Raw genomic sequence first — 14,658 nt, 5'->3', positions numbered from 1 at the left:
CTGAGCCAAAGTCGGGGCTCAACTGCCTGAGCCACCCAGGCACCCCAAGTGTTTGTAAAAGAGTTTTAAAGAGTACCGGGAGCTCATAAAATGATTAGGAATTTGGGATGAAGTGCTTACTTTTTCCTGTAAAGAATTTTGGAATTAGTTGTTATGGGAGAGACTCTGAGCTGTCCCATGATATCCATCCTTTCTGTTTTCCTGATAAATAAAACCATCGGTTTTAGCTGGTCACACAAACATCCAAAATACTATGCATTCCCCCAGCCTACCTTACAGGTAGGCATGGCGTAGGACTAAAATTGGCAGTGGGTTGTAATATAATTGCTGCATGCGACTTCTGAAAAATATTCTTGGAGGGAAGGATCAGTACTTTGATGCCTCTTCCTTTCTGCTGGCTGGAATATACGTGCAATGACCAGAGTTTAAGCAGCCATTTTGAACCGTGAAATAGAAACCGGATGCTGAGGATAGGGAGCAACGAGATAAGGGAGTCAAGGTCTCTGATGACCATAAAATTACTTTTGCCAAGTGTTACAGCTGCCTTCAGCTTTTAATGTCTGTAAGAAAGAAACTTTCTGTATTTCTAAGGTTTCTATGATTCTAGCTTCTTTAGCTTCCCACATATAAATGATATCATACTGTATTTCTCACTCTCAGGCTTATCTCACTTAGCATAATGCCCTCAACTTCCATCCGTGTCCTCACAAATGGAAGAATTTCCATTTCTGGTGGCTGAATTTTTTTCCACATCTTTATCCATTCATCTGTTGACACTTACGTTGCTTCCATATCTTGACTGTTGTGGAGAAGGCTGCACTGAACATGGGACTACAGATCTCTTTCAGATTGTGTTTTCATTTCCTTTCAAAACATAACCAGAAGCACAATCGCCAGATCATACAATAGTTCTTTTATCAATTCTTGAGGAACCTTCATACCATCTGCCGTAGTGGCTGCACCAGTTTGCATTCCTACCAGTGCACAGGGTTCCCCGTTGTCCACAAGTTTGCCAACACTTGTTCTTCTGTCTTTTTTTTTTATTTTTTTTTTCAACGTTTATTTATTTTTGGGACAGAGAGAGACAGAGCATGAACGGGGGAGGGGTAGAGAGAGAGGGAGATACAGAATCGGAAACAGGCTCCAGGCGGCTCTGAGCCATCAGCCCAGAGCCCGACGCGGGGCTCGAACTCCCGGACTGTGAGATCGTGACCTGGCTGAAGTCGGACGCTTAACCGACTGCGCCACCCAGGCGCCCCTGTTCTTCTGTCTTTTTGATGATAGCCATTCTAACAGTGTGAGGTGAGGTCTTGTGGTTTTCATTTGCATATTCCTGATTAGAGATTTTGAGTATCTTTTCATGGACCTTTTGGCCATTTGTAGGTCTTCTTTGGAAAAATGTTTATTCCTCTGCCCATTTTTTTTTTGAGAGAAAAAGAGAAAGTGAGCAGGGGAGGGGCAGAGAGAGAGAAGGAAAGAGAGAATCCCAAGCAGGCTCTGCACTGTTAGCATGGAGCCTGATGCAGGACTCCAACTCCCAAACTGCTGAAATCAAGAGCTGGACACTTAACAGACTGAGCCACCCAGGTGTCCCATCCTCTGCCCACTTTTTAAATTGTATATTTTTTTTTCTTATCAAGTTGTGAGTTCCTTATAGATTTTAGATATTAACCCCTCATCAGATTATATGATTTGCAAATATTTTCTCCCCTTCTGTAGATTGCATTTTGCTGATGGTTTCCTTTGCTGTGCAGAAGACTTAGTTTGATCATTATCCTTTTAATATGCAATTGAATTTAGTTTGCTAATATTTTGTCAGTTTTTATACCTACATTCATTAGGGATATTCGCCTATACTTTTGTTTTCTTGCAGTGTCCTTATCTGGTTTTGGTATCAGAGTAACGCTAGCCTTGTAAAAGGAGTTGGGCATATTCCCTCCTCAACTTTTTGAAACACTTTAAGAAGGCTTGACATGAATTCTTTAAATGTTTGGTAGAATTCACCAGTGAAACCATCTGGTCCTGGGCTTTTCTAGAAGCTAGAAAGTTTTTGATTACTGATTTATTCACCTTACTCCTGTTGATCTGTTTGGATTTTTGGTTTCTTCATGACTCAGCCTTGGCAGGTCATAGATCTCTAGGGAGTTGTCCATTTCTTCTATGTCATCTAATTTGTTGCCATAGAATTGTTCACAGTAAACTCTTCTGATCTTTCTAGAGTTGTGATAGGAGTTGTCGTGTCTCCTCTTCCATTTCTAATGTTGACTCTTGGTTTGTGTAGCTAAATGTTTTTCAATTTTATTTTTTTATTTTTTCAAATAACCAGCTCTTAGTTTTATTCATCTTTGTTTTACTGTTTTTCTTTTTAATGTTTATTTTTGAGAGAGAGAGAGAGAGAGAGAGAGAGAGAGAGAGAGAGAGAGAGAGAGAGAGAGAACAATCAGGAGAGGGGAAGACACACACACACACACAGAATCTGAAGCAGGCTCCAGGCCCTGAGCTGTTAGCACAGAGCCCGACCTGCACTCAGACTCACAAATCGTGAGATCATGACCTGAGCTGAAGTTGGACACTTAATCAACTGAGCCACCCAGGCACCCCCGGTCTCTTTTTTAAAGTAGATCTACTGAGGTATAACTGACCTACAACAAATTGCACATGCTTACATCATACAATTTGATAGTTTTTAACCCATGGAAACCTCACAACAATCAAGATAATGAACATAGCCATCACCATCAAGATTTTCCTTATGCCCCTTTGTAATTTATCCCAGGTCTCCCCACTCCAATTCTTGTCCTTAGGCAACCAATGGTCTGTTTCTTCACGATTACTTTAAGTTTTCTGAAAGTTTCTACTAATGGAAGCATATAGTAGGTATTCTTCTGTTTGCTTACCCTCAGCATAATTACTTTGAGATTCCTCATGTGGTATGTATCAGTAATTGATTCAGGGGTGCGCAGGTGGCTCAGTCAGTTGAGCATCGACTCTTGATTTCAGCTCAGGTCATGACCCCAGGGTCATGAGATCAAGCCCTGCATCTGGCTACACACTCAGCATGGCGTCTGCTTGGGATTCCCTGTTCCTCTGCCCCTCTCGCCTACTTGCTCTAAAATTAAAGTAGTTGCTCTAAAATTAGAGATTTTGAGTATCTCTCATGCTCTAAAATTAAAGTAGTTGATTCATTTTCATGGCGGGGGGGGGGGCAGTGACATATCTGCTCAGATCCTTGTTGTTTACTTTCTTCTGCTACCTTTGGGCTTATTCTTTCTGGGTTTCCTTGAGGTATAAAGTTAGGTTTTTTGATATCTGTCTGCTTTCTGGGAGTTTATTCTATTAACTTCCCTCTTAGAACTTCTGCAGAATCCCATGTTTTCAGGTGTTGTGTTTCTATTTTAAGATTTTTATTTCCCTTTTGATTTTTTTCTTCGACCCATTGTTTGTTCAGTAGTGTGCTAAGTTTCCCCATGCTTATAAGTTTTCCAACCTTCTTCCAGTTATTGGTTTCTAGTTTCATATCACAGGAGTCAGAAAAGATACTTGGTATAATACCCCCAGGGCCTGTATTTGTTTTACTACCATTTCTGCCTTTGAGAACACCTCTTGTTGGTTAGTACCCCAATCTCATTGGCTTCCTTTCTTAACCAAGGCATATAAAGGTGTTAATATCTGTGCTAGACAAGGACTAAAAGATCTCCAGGAACCCAATAAACCAACCAAAGCTTTTAATTCTTTTGCCATTACAGGGATTGGGAAGGCTTATATTTTATCAGTGACTGCCTCTGGCATTGCTTTGGTCTTACCTAACCACCTGACTCGTGGGCACATTACTGATTGACCTAGCCCTTGGTTCTATCAGTATTAACCTTCCAACCTCCTAAGTACACTTGTAATGCCACAGTTGCTGAAGACAAGGAGTCTGAAGACTCCTTGCTGAAGACAAGGTAAATCACCACAAGTTAATACAGCATCTATAGAATAAAGCACCATCTCCTCTAACAACATTTGTAGATAAAGACTAATTTGTCTGACCTTGATAATCTGTCCCCCATTAGCATTAATGGCTTCACTGTCTCTCCCCAAAGTTTGAGAGGTTTCCACAGATAAGTGTGCATCTAGCTCTAGCATCTATCAGAGCAAGTACAGGCTGCCCACCAGCACAAGACCAATAAACGGCCACTTCAACATGGGTCCCCACATACACACACTAGAGGGCAATGTTGGCCTAACCCCGTATCTCTAGGGTGGGTGGGGTAGGGGGCATCCACCCCTGAAATTCCTCCATTAACGGAGAGGCACTTGGCGCCACACCTGGCTTTGAGCCTTTCTTCAAGAGAGTGAACTGCTTTGCCTTAGCACCTTCCACGTGCTTGGCGAGACTAGATTGGGTTGTCTAGATTTTCCCTCTGGGTTCCAGATATTACATCTTGCCATAATTGTTTATGAGGGAACTTGGTGGGTCTCCTTTCCGCCATTTTATCGTTGGCAGGATCCTTTGTTTCTCCCCATTTTCAACCCGTTTCCCTCAGGACAGATTCTTTCGGTTTCATTTAGTCAGCCATCATAACAGCTACTATAGCAATGGGCCGATTAACCATAGGGGCAAGAACAGATACTAAAGTCTCCTATCATGGCCCCAGGGCTAACTGTAAGATATGGTCTTTCCTACCAGAGGAAAATAATTATTTGCCTGGGCCTCTAAAATGCTGGGCATCAAAGGCATGTTTTATTCCTAGTTCACCTATAATTTCTTATAGTTCTCCCTTAAAGGTCCAGCATAGTGAAGAGCAGGGGCAATATCCCCTTTATTTAAGCCAGGTTATGGTAATGTTAGTATTTATCCAATCAAATTAGCTAAGCACCTAGATTCTCACCCATGCCAGCATCATCTTTGTCACAAAGCAGGTTGAGCAGTGACTGAGGCCATTTTGACATCTCAGACCCACTTAACATATCTCCCCTAGTATCCCACCGTCGTAACACCCAAGAAGCCAACCTTCCAAGCCCATTTGCTTAAAGCAGCTGGTTAGCTCCACTAATTCAGCAGAATAGTCCCTCATAGGTATTTTCTCACTAGTGGGAACTTCTTATCATCCCCAGGCTCACGAGTGGCCTGGGTCTTTGAATCAGAAGGTGTGCCCATACATCATTTTGCTCCTCCATGATAGGTACTCATCAGAGGAGTCATTATCTCAGGGATCGCATGATTTAGGGTCCCACTTCTCTTGGGATACAGTTCCCACTTTAGTGTGCAACAATCTGTGCCTGTGCATCTTTGCCATCTTAAATGCCATAGTTTCCAAGCATTCTTCCTGCTGTTGGATTCTTTTGGACATAATGTCCATATTAGAGGAACAGGGGTTCCTATATCCTTTTCCAAAGCCTCACTTCTAAAAACACACTTCGCTGATTTGTTCCAATTCTCTCCTTACTAGTAATTCCTTTTCCCTGGCATCTAATAATGCACAGATCAATGGCCAAACTACTACCGCAATAGCTTATTCACTTTCCCATCTCCATTTCCTTCCTCTCCTCCCACCCCTACTGTTTCAGATATGATATCTAACAATGCCTTGGGCTTTTGGCTGGCAGGGGGCGGGGATAGGGTGCATTCCTGTTTGCACTGGTCTGAAATGCTCCAAAAACCTGGCAAGTTGCACCACATGGGGGTGGCTGGCCAACCTGGGATTTCTCCCACAAACAATGGGCTTTCCCCTGTTTCCCCAGGCTTTGGTTTTCAGTCTCCCGGCTGACTTGCCCATTGTTAGAAGGTGGAGGAAGGTCAGTAGCCCAAAGAGAAGGCACTCTGAGACTGAAAACTGAAGCAAACCTCTCTATACCATTTACAGGGTTTTATTCAAGGTGACTTACCGACAGTGGGGAATCAGGCAGAAAATGACTCACTGTAACTGCAGAGCTATCTTCTACCCCTATTCTCCACCGAGTCCAGCCCTTAATCCCGAGTTTTTATAGAGCAAGGGGCATGGTGGGGCGGTCACAGGGTAGTTAACTAAAGTGGTACCATCTGTGTGCACCAGAGGCTCTCTGCTGGTTATCTAAAGTGGAGCCTTCTGTGTGCCACTTTAGAAACGATCAAACTCCGAACAAGCCTTCCCACATTCCAGGCAGGTTATACCTTAATTTCCACAGGGCATGGAACACGTAGAGGAAGTCACTGAACAGGCCAGAACAAGATGGAGGGCCAAAGATGGAGTCAGATGGAACTATAGTTCCAAAATTCAAAGTCTTTTGAAACTGCACAGTATCAGAGTGACTGGCTTAAATAGTGTACCTGTTGAAAGGCTTCCCTAAAATACTGTGGATGTCATCATAGAGCAGGGCTACCTATTACAACAGATTTTCAGTATAGATAAATGGGCTTTGGGGGGAAGAAAATGCCCATTAGGACATATTCCAGTAAAGCTTCTAAAGCAGTTAATTACACTCTAATTTAGTGAAGCGTATTTGAAAGCTTAACATTTAATCCTACATAAAGTTACTTTGCATTTAAGAACAAATGATACTCTCACAAAAGTCTATGCACAGAAGTTTTATATCGAGAAGCTTCCTGACTAACTTAAAATATGTCACGATAGGGGCACCTGGGTGGCTCAGTCGGTTGGGCGAACGACATCGGCTCAGGTAATGATCTCACAGTTTGTGGGTTCGAGCCCCACATTGGGCTCCATGCTGACAGCTCAGAGCCTGGACCCTGCTTCAGATTCTGTGTCTCCCACTCTCTCTGTCACTCCACTGCTCACACACACTGTCTCTCTCTCTCTCTCTCTCTCTCTCTCTCTTTCTAAAATATAATTAAACATTAAAATTTTTTTAAAAATAAAATATGTCACAATCAACCAAGTGTGGTGAATAAATTTTTGAAATAATAAATATTAGACTTCTATATGGTTTTAATATTTGTTGAATAAACCACTAAAACTGGGTGATTATTTATTAACTATGCGCACTTAGTATTTTCATAGTACTTTGTAAAATTTTTGTTCGAGATGTGTATTTTAATTTGTGAAGATATTTCCCACAACTCTGTTTACTATTTTAATATTTTATTAAGCTTTTTAAAACTGAAAGTCTAAAGCAAAAAACAAGAACCAAAGAGTTCATTCACATCATTAGTCACAAGCCCAGAAATCTAATGATCTCAGATAACTTTAATTGCAATATCCTCCACCCCAATATTTAACATGGGAAATCCATTGCTAAGATTCTCCTTAAACGTAAAGAAGCTATCCTTTCCATATTACCATACTGCATTCTGTATTATCTCTAAAAGTAAGGGAAGTATACAACAGCTCTTATTACAACTTAGCATGTCTTCTAGAATACAAAACTTTTTTTTTTTTTTTTTTAGTTAGCAGTAAATTTATTTTAGGTCTTTTTAAAAATACCTTTTTGACTTTTATATCAAAAAGTTTAAGTCATATCAGAAAGTACATTTAAACCTAGTGCTTTTAGTCTTTCTTCTTCATAAGCTTTTAAATCAAAAATGCAATAGAAATGACTTGGGTTAAGATTGCCTGGGGGAAAACGTATGCACACTTACTCCCTTATGTTTATTAATCTTATCTAGAGCTTTATGATTTTTTTCTAAAATTTATATAACAACTTTCATCATTTTTTTTTCTTTTTTCTGTTAAACAGAGGAAGAGATAGAGAGCAGGGGAGGGGCAGAGAGAGAGAGAGAGGGAGAGAGAGAATCCCAAGCAGGCTCTGTGCCATCATCCTGCTCAGTCTCACCACCATGAGATCATGACCCGAGACAAAATCAAGAGTTAGATGCTTAACTGACTGAGCCACCCAGGCATCCTGACTTTCATCATTCTTGAATTGTATTATCAAATGATATTTGTGGTATAAAAAATATATATTCTTTAAAGACTCAAATTTGGGGGCGCCTGGGTGGCTCAGTTTGTTAAGCATTGGACTTCGGCTCAGATCATGATCTCGTAGTTCATGGGTTCGAGCCCCGTATTGGGCTCTGCAATGACAGCTCTGGAGCCTGCTTCAGATGCTGTGTCTCCTTCTCTGTCTCTCTCTCAAAAGTTAGTAAACATTAAAAAAATAAATAAATAAATAAAGACTCAAATTTTTACATTTCTTGGTGTCTGAAAAATAATACTAGTTGTCCATATATAACAATTTTGTAAGGAATGACTGTATTTCTGATCTTTCTTTTGTGGAGTCTAATTACTCAGTAAGGCCTCAAAGTCATGCTAATTTACATGACTTATTGTTGCCTGCGGCAACTCAACCTAGAATGATAGAGAACACAAAGTCTTTTGCTTTAGGAAAACAAAACAATGCTTTTAGAACTTTTAATGGTGCACAAAAGACAAGCAGAAGTTGGAAGCTGGATACCAAGGCTTTAGTGGCTTGGGTATAGGCTATAGGGCTGAGTCTTTGGGTAGGAGCCCCCTTGTCTGGAACACTGTTCCATTTTTGTAGAGTTTGGAGGTTGGGGGTGGAATGGGCAGGTTAATTTAACTCTAAAGTCTTTCCCAGAATGAAACATGTATGCTTTCAGTGAGTATTAAACACTCAGAATATAATTATTTATATTGAATAAGTCTTGTGTTTCATAGCAAATTACAAGCAATGTGCCCTCAAACTTGTAGTACAAAATACAAATTTTGTAAGTAATAGTTTATAGTAGTTCGGAGACTAAGCAAAATATCAAGTATGGAAAATAATATTGACAATATCAGTGAAACTTCAGAAATATAAAATACATCACTTGTTACATTTGAAGTGTTCCTAAGTGTGCTTTTGATTTTAAATCCATTAAACCCCCTTAACCCTCTCATTTTCTATTTAATGATCTCTATGTAAGTCCAAATTTTCATCCTTTTTCAACTTTTAGTCCTTCTCCAAAATCTTCCTTGATTATTCCTAACTTCACTGACTTCTTTTCTGAATTCCCCAAGAGAAATGCCTCTGTAGTGACCAATAGGTATTTAAAAACTCTTGCTCATTAACCACTTTAGTTTTTTAAGTTTATTTATTTGTTTTGAAAGAGAAAGAGAGTGAGCAGGGAAAGGGCAGGGAGAGGGAGAGAGAGAAACCTAAGCAGGCTCTGTGCTGTCAGACAGAGCTTGATGTGGGGCTCGAACCCATGAACTGTGAGCTCATGACGTGAGTTGAACCAAGAGTTGGACACTTACCCAACTGAGCCACCCAGGCCCCCGACTCATTAACCACTTTAGTTGAACATTTCCTTCTCCCTACTGGAATATAAATGCGGAAAATAGGGAAGTTATGAGATTAGAAAATAATCAATAGCTAGGTAGTAAATATTGGCTTCAGAACCAACAGGCAGAGATCTAAGTAGAGCAGCATCCTCCTGGCAGCCTCTTCAGCAGTTGAAACCACTATTTGTGGAGAATAAAGTTGGTTGTATGGGAGGGATGGAAAGAAAACACTGGGCCCCAGCCTGAATGAATCAATCAGCCTCAGTTTAAAAAAAAAAAAAAAAAATGTTTTCCAATCATTTGAACACTGGAGGGCCCAAGACTGAGTCATTACCATATGGGAATATAGCAAATGAGTGGAGGGGGAGGAGCAAGCTCTCATGAAGCCAAATGCTTTGCAACCCATTGGCAGGAAGAGAGAACACCTGAACATGCCTCCTTTGGGGTAAGGGTGTTGGTCTGGCTTGAGGAGAGCTAAGGGCTCAAAAGTTCTCTTCAATGATAACTTCATGGTCCAGTGTTGTTATTTCAGTTGTCTCCATGGAGGATGGAGACACCTTGGCAGAGGAGCTTTGGGTGGCCGCAGGGGTAGAAGATCCAGGCAGGGTTGATGAGGTAGGAGATGGGGTAGAATCAGGGATGCAGGTGACATGATTCGACTTTCCATCTGCGTGAATGATGATAGTGGTACTGTTGGTGTGCTTGCCAAAGTGGACAAAATATAAGACCAGAATAACAAGGGTTGTGGCAATTAGACAGGCCAAGAGACACACCAGAAATGTTTTCCAGAGTGACCATGGTTTTGCTGTAACCTGCAATGAAGTATGAAAAATATTTCAGCAAATTACATAGAAGTGACTTAGGTAATTGATTTCAATTACTCCACATGCTATAATTTAAAGTAGTTTATCAGCTGTCTCTTAGCTGTCTCTTTCTCTCATTCCTTCTCTCTCTCTCTCTCTCTCTCTCTCTCTCTCTCTCTCACACACACACACACACACACACACACACACACAGCCCTTGTTTTCAAGTCCATGAGGACAAAATGTCCCTTCTAAGTCACTCTTTTGTACTAAAGCAATAAGGCATCATCTCAAATCACTGTTAAGTAATTATCAGCTACTCAAGTTATTTTACATCACTCAAAGTTACCTTTGACTGATGGAAAATGGCAGGTATTCTTTTGCTCATTGTTTGTGATCTCCTATTTTCATATTACGTGTTGAAATTTTATAATTACAAAAATATTTTTTAATTACATTTTTATCTCTTATACATAAGAGGACTCTCATTGAGCTTGGAAAGACATCAAAATACAAAACTTATTAACTCTGGTATGGTGCAGGGTCTTAAAGGAATAGAAGGGAGCCCTAATAAACTATTGGGGGCCATGAGTCCCAGGTGTCGCCAGGAGCTTGTGGAGTGGCAGCACGGAGAAGTGCAGAGTAGCCAAAGGACATGGGGACAGTGAGGCGACAGGAGATCCCAGAAGAGTCTGCAGAGTAGGGCCTGCCTGCCCCATTTCACCAGTGTTCCTCAGGACTACTGAAGATTCCCCTTTCCCCAGGCCCTAAATCTTACCCACTGTGGCTGGAGGGTCACATTGGGCAATGTACAACCACACTGTCTTCCTTCATTCAAACAGTATGGATTTCTGGGCAACTGCAGAGAAAGAATTTTTAAATTAACAAGCAAACAAACAAATAACTCTTATTGTTAAAGATGAAGAAAGTTTATTTTATCCAGGAACATAAACAAATGAAGCACATATAAATGATGTGAGTCCAATATGTATTAAATGAAGAACCAACCAAGTTCTAGGAGAATCTGAAACTCTAATAAATGGTTTGATGATATGAATTGTACAAATACATTTTTCACATCAAATGATCAATGAAGAAAAATAAAATGATCGATTCAATAGATGCCCAAGGATCATTTTAACAAATTTCGACATTCAATCCTGATGAAAGCAGACAAACAATGCAAATCTCAAGAATCTAAAAATAAAATAGTAATTTCCAAATGTAACAAGGAATGTTTTCCTCAAAATAATGAGTAACAAACATCATATTTAATGGTAAAGCATCAGGCACATTCCTCTGAAGTCGGGAGAAGTGAAAAAATGTCTCCTACCACCAATATCAGGTAATGTTTTTCTAGAAGTTCTCATCGATATGTATGAATAACAGAAATGTGAAGATAAAATTAACATTATTTGTACATGATATGATTATCTACAAACAGAATCTCAAATAATCAACCATACAACATCTCAAAAGTAATAAGAACTCATCATGTTGGCTCATTATAAAAATATGAAAAATATATGTAACAGCACTTGTCTTGTGTGTGCGTGTGCATGTGTGTACATGTATTAGCAACCACTATTCGTGTAATAAAGCAATTTAAAATGGCTAAGCATATCAAATGCCATATGACTTACATAAAGAAAACCTCAAAATTTTACTGGGAAGCAAAAAGACAATTTGGGTAAATGTCCTCTTATAAAAAGCTTCAGAGGCACCTGGGCGATTCAGTTGGTTACGCGTCCAACTTTGGCTCAGGTCATGATCTCTCAGTTTGTGAGTTCAAACCCAGCTCAGAGCCTAGAGCCTGCTTCAGATTCTATGCCTGCCTGTCTCTCTGCCCCTTCCCTACTCACGCTCTCTCTCTAAAAATAAACATTAAAAATAATAATAATAAAAAGCTTCAGCAGTATAAGCTGAATTTTAATTAATTCTCCAGAATTTTAATTAATATCTTTATGGGATTTTTTTGAGGAAAAACAAGAAAATTAACAAAAATTTCATGTGGCAAAATAAAGTGCCCAAAAGAATAAAATTAGATTGGATGGGAGAGGAGACAAGAAACAAAATATTAGCAGTGAGTTTTTTCTGGGAGGAATCATGGGTATGTTCTGTTTTCTTTGTTATTCTCTATATTTCGCAAATTCTCTAAAATTAGCAAATAAACTCATATGGTAATTGTAAAAAAAAAATTTTCTACCCATCATGCTGGGGAATCTAAGAAGTTATAGATTGTCAGATTGGTAAAAAATGGGAAATCCAAACATTCCTTTTCACTGTCTCAGAAGTCAGTTTTACTGTTTGGGTTTGTTTGTTTAGCATGATTATCTAATCATTTGACTTAATGGAATAAATTGCATAGATTTTAGCATGTGGGGAAATACCATAAGTCATATTTAATGTAAATTAAAAGGGGAAGGAAATAAAGTGATGTATATATGATATTAAAGCGATGACACTTGGTAGCTTCCCTGAAGTATGAGGCATCCTGTAAAATATGTTTCCAATGGTCTAGCTGTTGAATGCTGAAACTATAAAACCTTCACAAGTAAAACCTTCAAGTGGCAAAACAACTCTTATCAAATCTTACCTTTGTATTTATTTTTTCTGATTTGTCTCTTGGTTCTACAACCTCAAGTTGATTTAATATTCATTTTTCCTTATTATGAACATAATAGTAGTCAAGATTTCTGAAAAGTAGTTTCTTATAATGAGATTATATGTGAGAAATCTGAGTTCTATTTCTAACTCTGCCACTAGCTAGCTGGACTCTTAATGTTTCAATTCCTCCTGTGTAAAATGAACAGATTTGTTTGAACGATGAATGAGACTCCATATACTTTCTAAGAAATATGATTTTTATATTACTAGAGTAACACATTTGCAGCATAAGCTTCCCAATGAGACATTTTCCATAAATTACTATTTTAAATGCAAGTAGGCCAATGAGAATAAATATTTTCATTAGATTAAAATATACAATAATTTTCATAATAAATAAACTAAAATAAAAAATAATCAATATTTGCTATAAACACTTCAAATAATTTACTAAGAATTCTATCTACTGGTACCTTATATATAAATGCCAAAATTTAGACAATATATCTAAATTTAAGCAAAGTCTAATACACAATTCCTAAATGATGTGAAAGCACTATCTGGCATGTTAAATAACAGCCTCAACCCTCGTGATTTCTGGTAATAATGTCCTAGATTCCATTCATCTTGTAATAGCAAAATCAGAAACAATGCAACTGAACTTTCTTGGAAGGTTAAATGTTAAATGTTGCAAACAAGATTATTAGACATGAAAGCCATTAAAAGGTATTGGTACTCACCAGCTCCGTTGAGGTTTGCTCAATATCCACAACATGATGTCGTCGTTCCCCATCCATTCTGAGGTTGCTGGGGTCTCAAATACAACCCTCAAAATGTCTATGCTCACTTTGTGGATGAGAACTTGGGAAATCCTGAATTTATGTTAAACTAATAACTGTATTCAATCTGGGTTATGTAAAACAATAGCTATTTTCTGAAAAGAATTTCCTAATTCAACCCGAAAGTATGCAATTTATACTTGCTGAGGAAAAATAAATAGAAAAGTTTGCTCCCTTCAAAAACAGAACACGCAGAAAATTATCCCAACTATCAGAATGACTCTAAGATTCTGGAGGAGATATAAACCCTTGCCCTCTTTATTTCACATAATTCATTTAAAATCACTGAAACTTGATTTCTCATGGGTTAGGAATTTAGTTTTTGTTTCTAAAAAAAAAAAAAAAAACCCACAAAGCCACTCCTTGGTAATGAGTATTGCAGAATATTCTGTAGCTAAGCAGAGGGATTATGGTAATGACTAATTTCAAAACTTTCCAGAAATAAGACAATATGGAGATTAGGGGATCATGATAGATTTAGGTGGTTGTTGAATAAAATGTGCTGTGCTGTTGAAGTCAGTGGCTAAACTGAGATGGAAACAGGAACTAAAAACTTACCAAAATGGTTTTACTAAAAATACAGATAAAAATAGGAAGTAAGTACACTTCAGTAGCTCTTGATTATATGAATCGAGGATTATCCACGGTAAATCTAGTCTGCTTCTATGTAAATTTGTGTTGCTTTTGGCTATGGAATGATGTCACTGCTTCTCATGAATCCCAATCTTTTTGATAAGCTGGAACTAGGAAAGAAACAATGTCTTTGATACGTTGCCACTTCTCCCAAGGAAAAGTTTTCATGATACAGCACGCAAAATTGAGGCGGTATTTTACGTCAGTCTGAGAATTAATGCTCCCTGACCCTTTGACAACGTGGCATGCAGTATGGAATGGAGAAAAAATGGCTTTAAAGATCTTTTTAGTCATGCATTTCCTATAAGCCAACAACTTTTGGCAAGAGGAAGTTAGTGACATGAATTTCCAAAATATTAATAGACTTACACAATCCTAATTCAAAAGCAGACATGTCTTCTTATTGTGTAATAAGTATATTTGTGAAAATACAAAAAAAATATATGTAACTAATTTCAAACCTCTGGACCTTTCACCAAGCAAATATTAAATGACTTTTATGCTTCAAGTCATTGAATCTACTAAGGAATCTACTCCTGAAATCATTGTTGCACTATATGCTAACTAATT

At 38.6% G+C, this 14,658-nt stretch overlaps 1 protein-coding gene and 1 long non-coding RNA gene across 2 annotated transcripts in view; both read right to left on the bottom strand.

The window, feature by feature from the left end:
* LOC123381444 overlaps window positions 1-6,673 on the bottom strand; it is a 44,410-nt gene extending 37,737 nt beyond the window's left edge. The window contains exon 1 of the long non-coding RNA XR_006588424.1: window positions 5,872-6,673. This is a non-coding gene — a long non-coding RNA (uncharacterized LOC123381444). The remainder of the gene's footprint in view (window positions 1-5,871) is intronic.
* A 1,329-nt stretch (window positions 6,674-8,002) lies between these two features.
* DYNAP (dynactin-associated protein) lies at window positions 8,003-14,229 on the bottom strand. The gene is made up of 3 exons (XM_006938920.5): window positions 13,357-14,229; window positions 10,788-10,868; window positions 8,003-10,018 (listed from the first exon to the last, which is right to left on the bottom strand). The coding sequence occupies exons 1-3, from the start codon at window positions 13,411-13,413 to the stop codon at window positions 9,689-9,691; spliced, it is 468 nt and encodes a 155-aa protein (XP_006938982.3). The 5' UTR covers window positions 13,414-14,229; the 3' UTR covers window positions 8,003-9,688.
* Window positions 14,230-14,658: the final 429 nt, after the last annotated feature.

The sequence above is a fragment of the Felis catus genome, chromosome D3 (assembly GCF_018350175.1).
Source record: "Felis catus isolate Fca126 chromosome D3, F.catus_Fca126_mat1.0, whole genome shotgun sequence".
Classification (NCBI taxonomy): domain Eukaryota; kingdom Metazoa; phylum Chordata; class Mammalia; order Carnivora; family Felidae; genus Felis; species Felis catus.
This window is presented reverse-complemented; position numbering and strand designations above follow the sequence as displayed.

Coding starts and splice junctions, on each gene's coding strand:
- DYNAP (XM_006938920.5), bottom strand. CDS start 13,413: ATGGATGGGGAACGACGACATCATGTTGTGGATATTGAGCAAACCTCA. Junction 10,869..13,356: donor AGCAAACCTCAACGGAGCTG/GTGAGTACCAAT, acceptor CTTTCTCTGCAG/TTGCCCAGAAATCCATACTG. Junction 10,019..10,787: donor TGACCCTCCAGCCACAGTGG/GTAAGATTTAGG, acceptor ACTTCATTGCAG/GTTACAGCAAAACCATGGTC.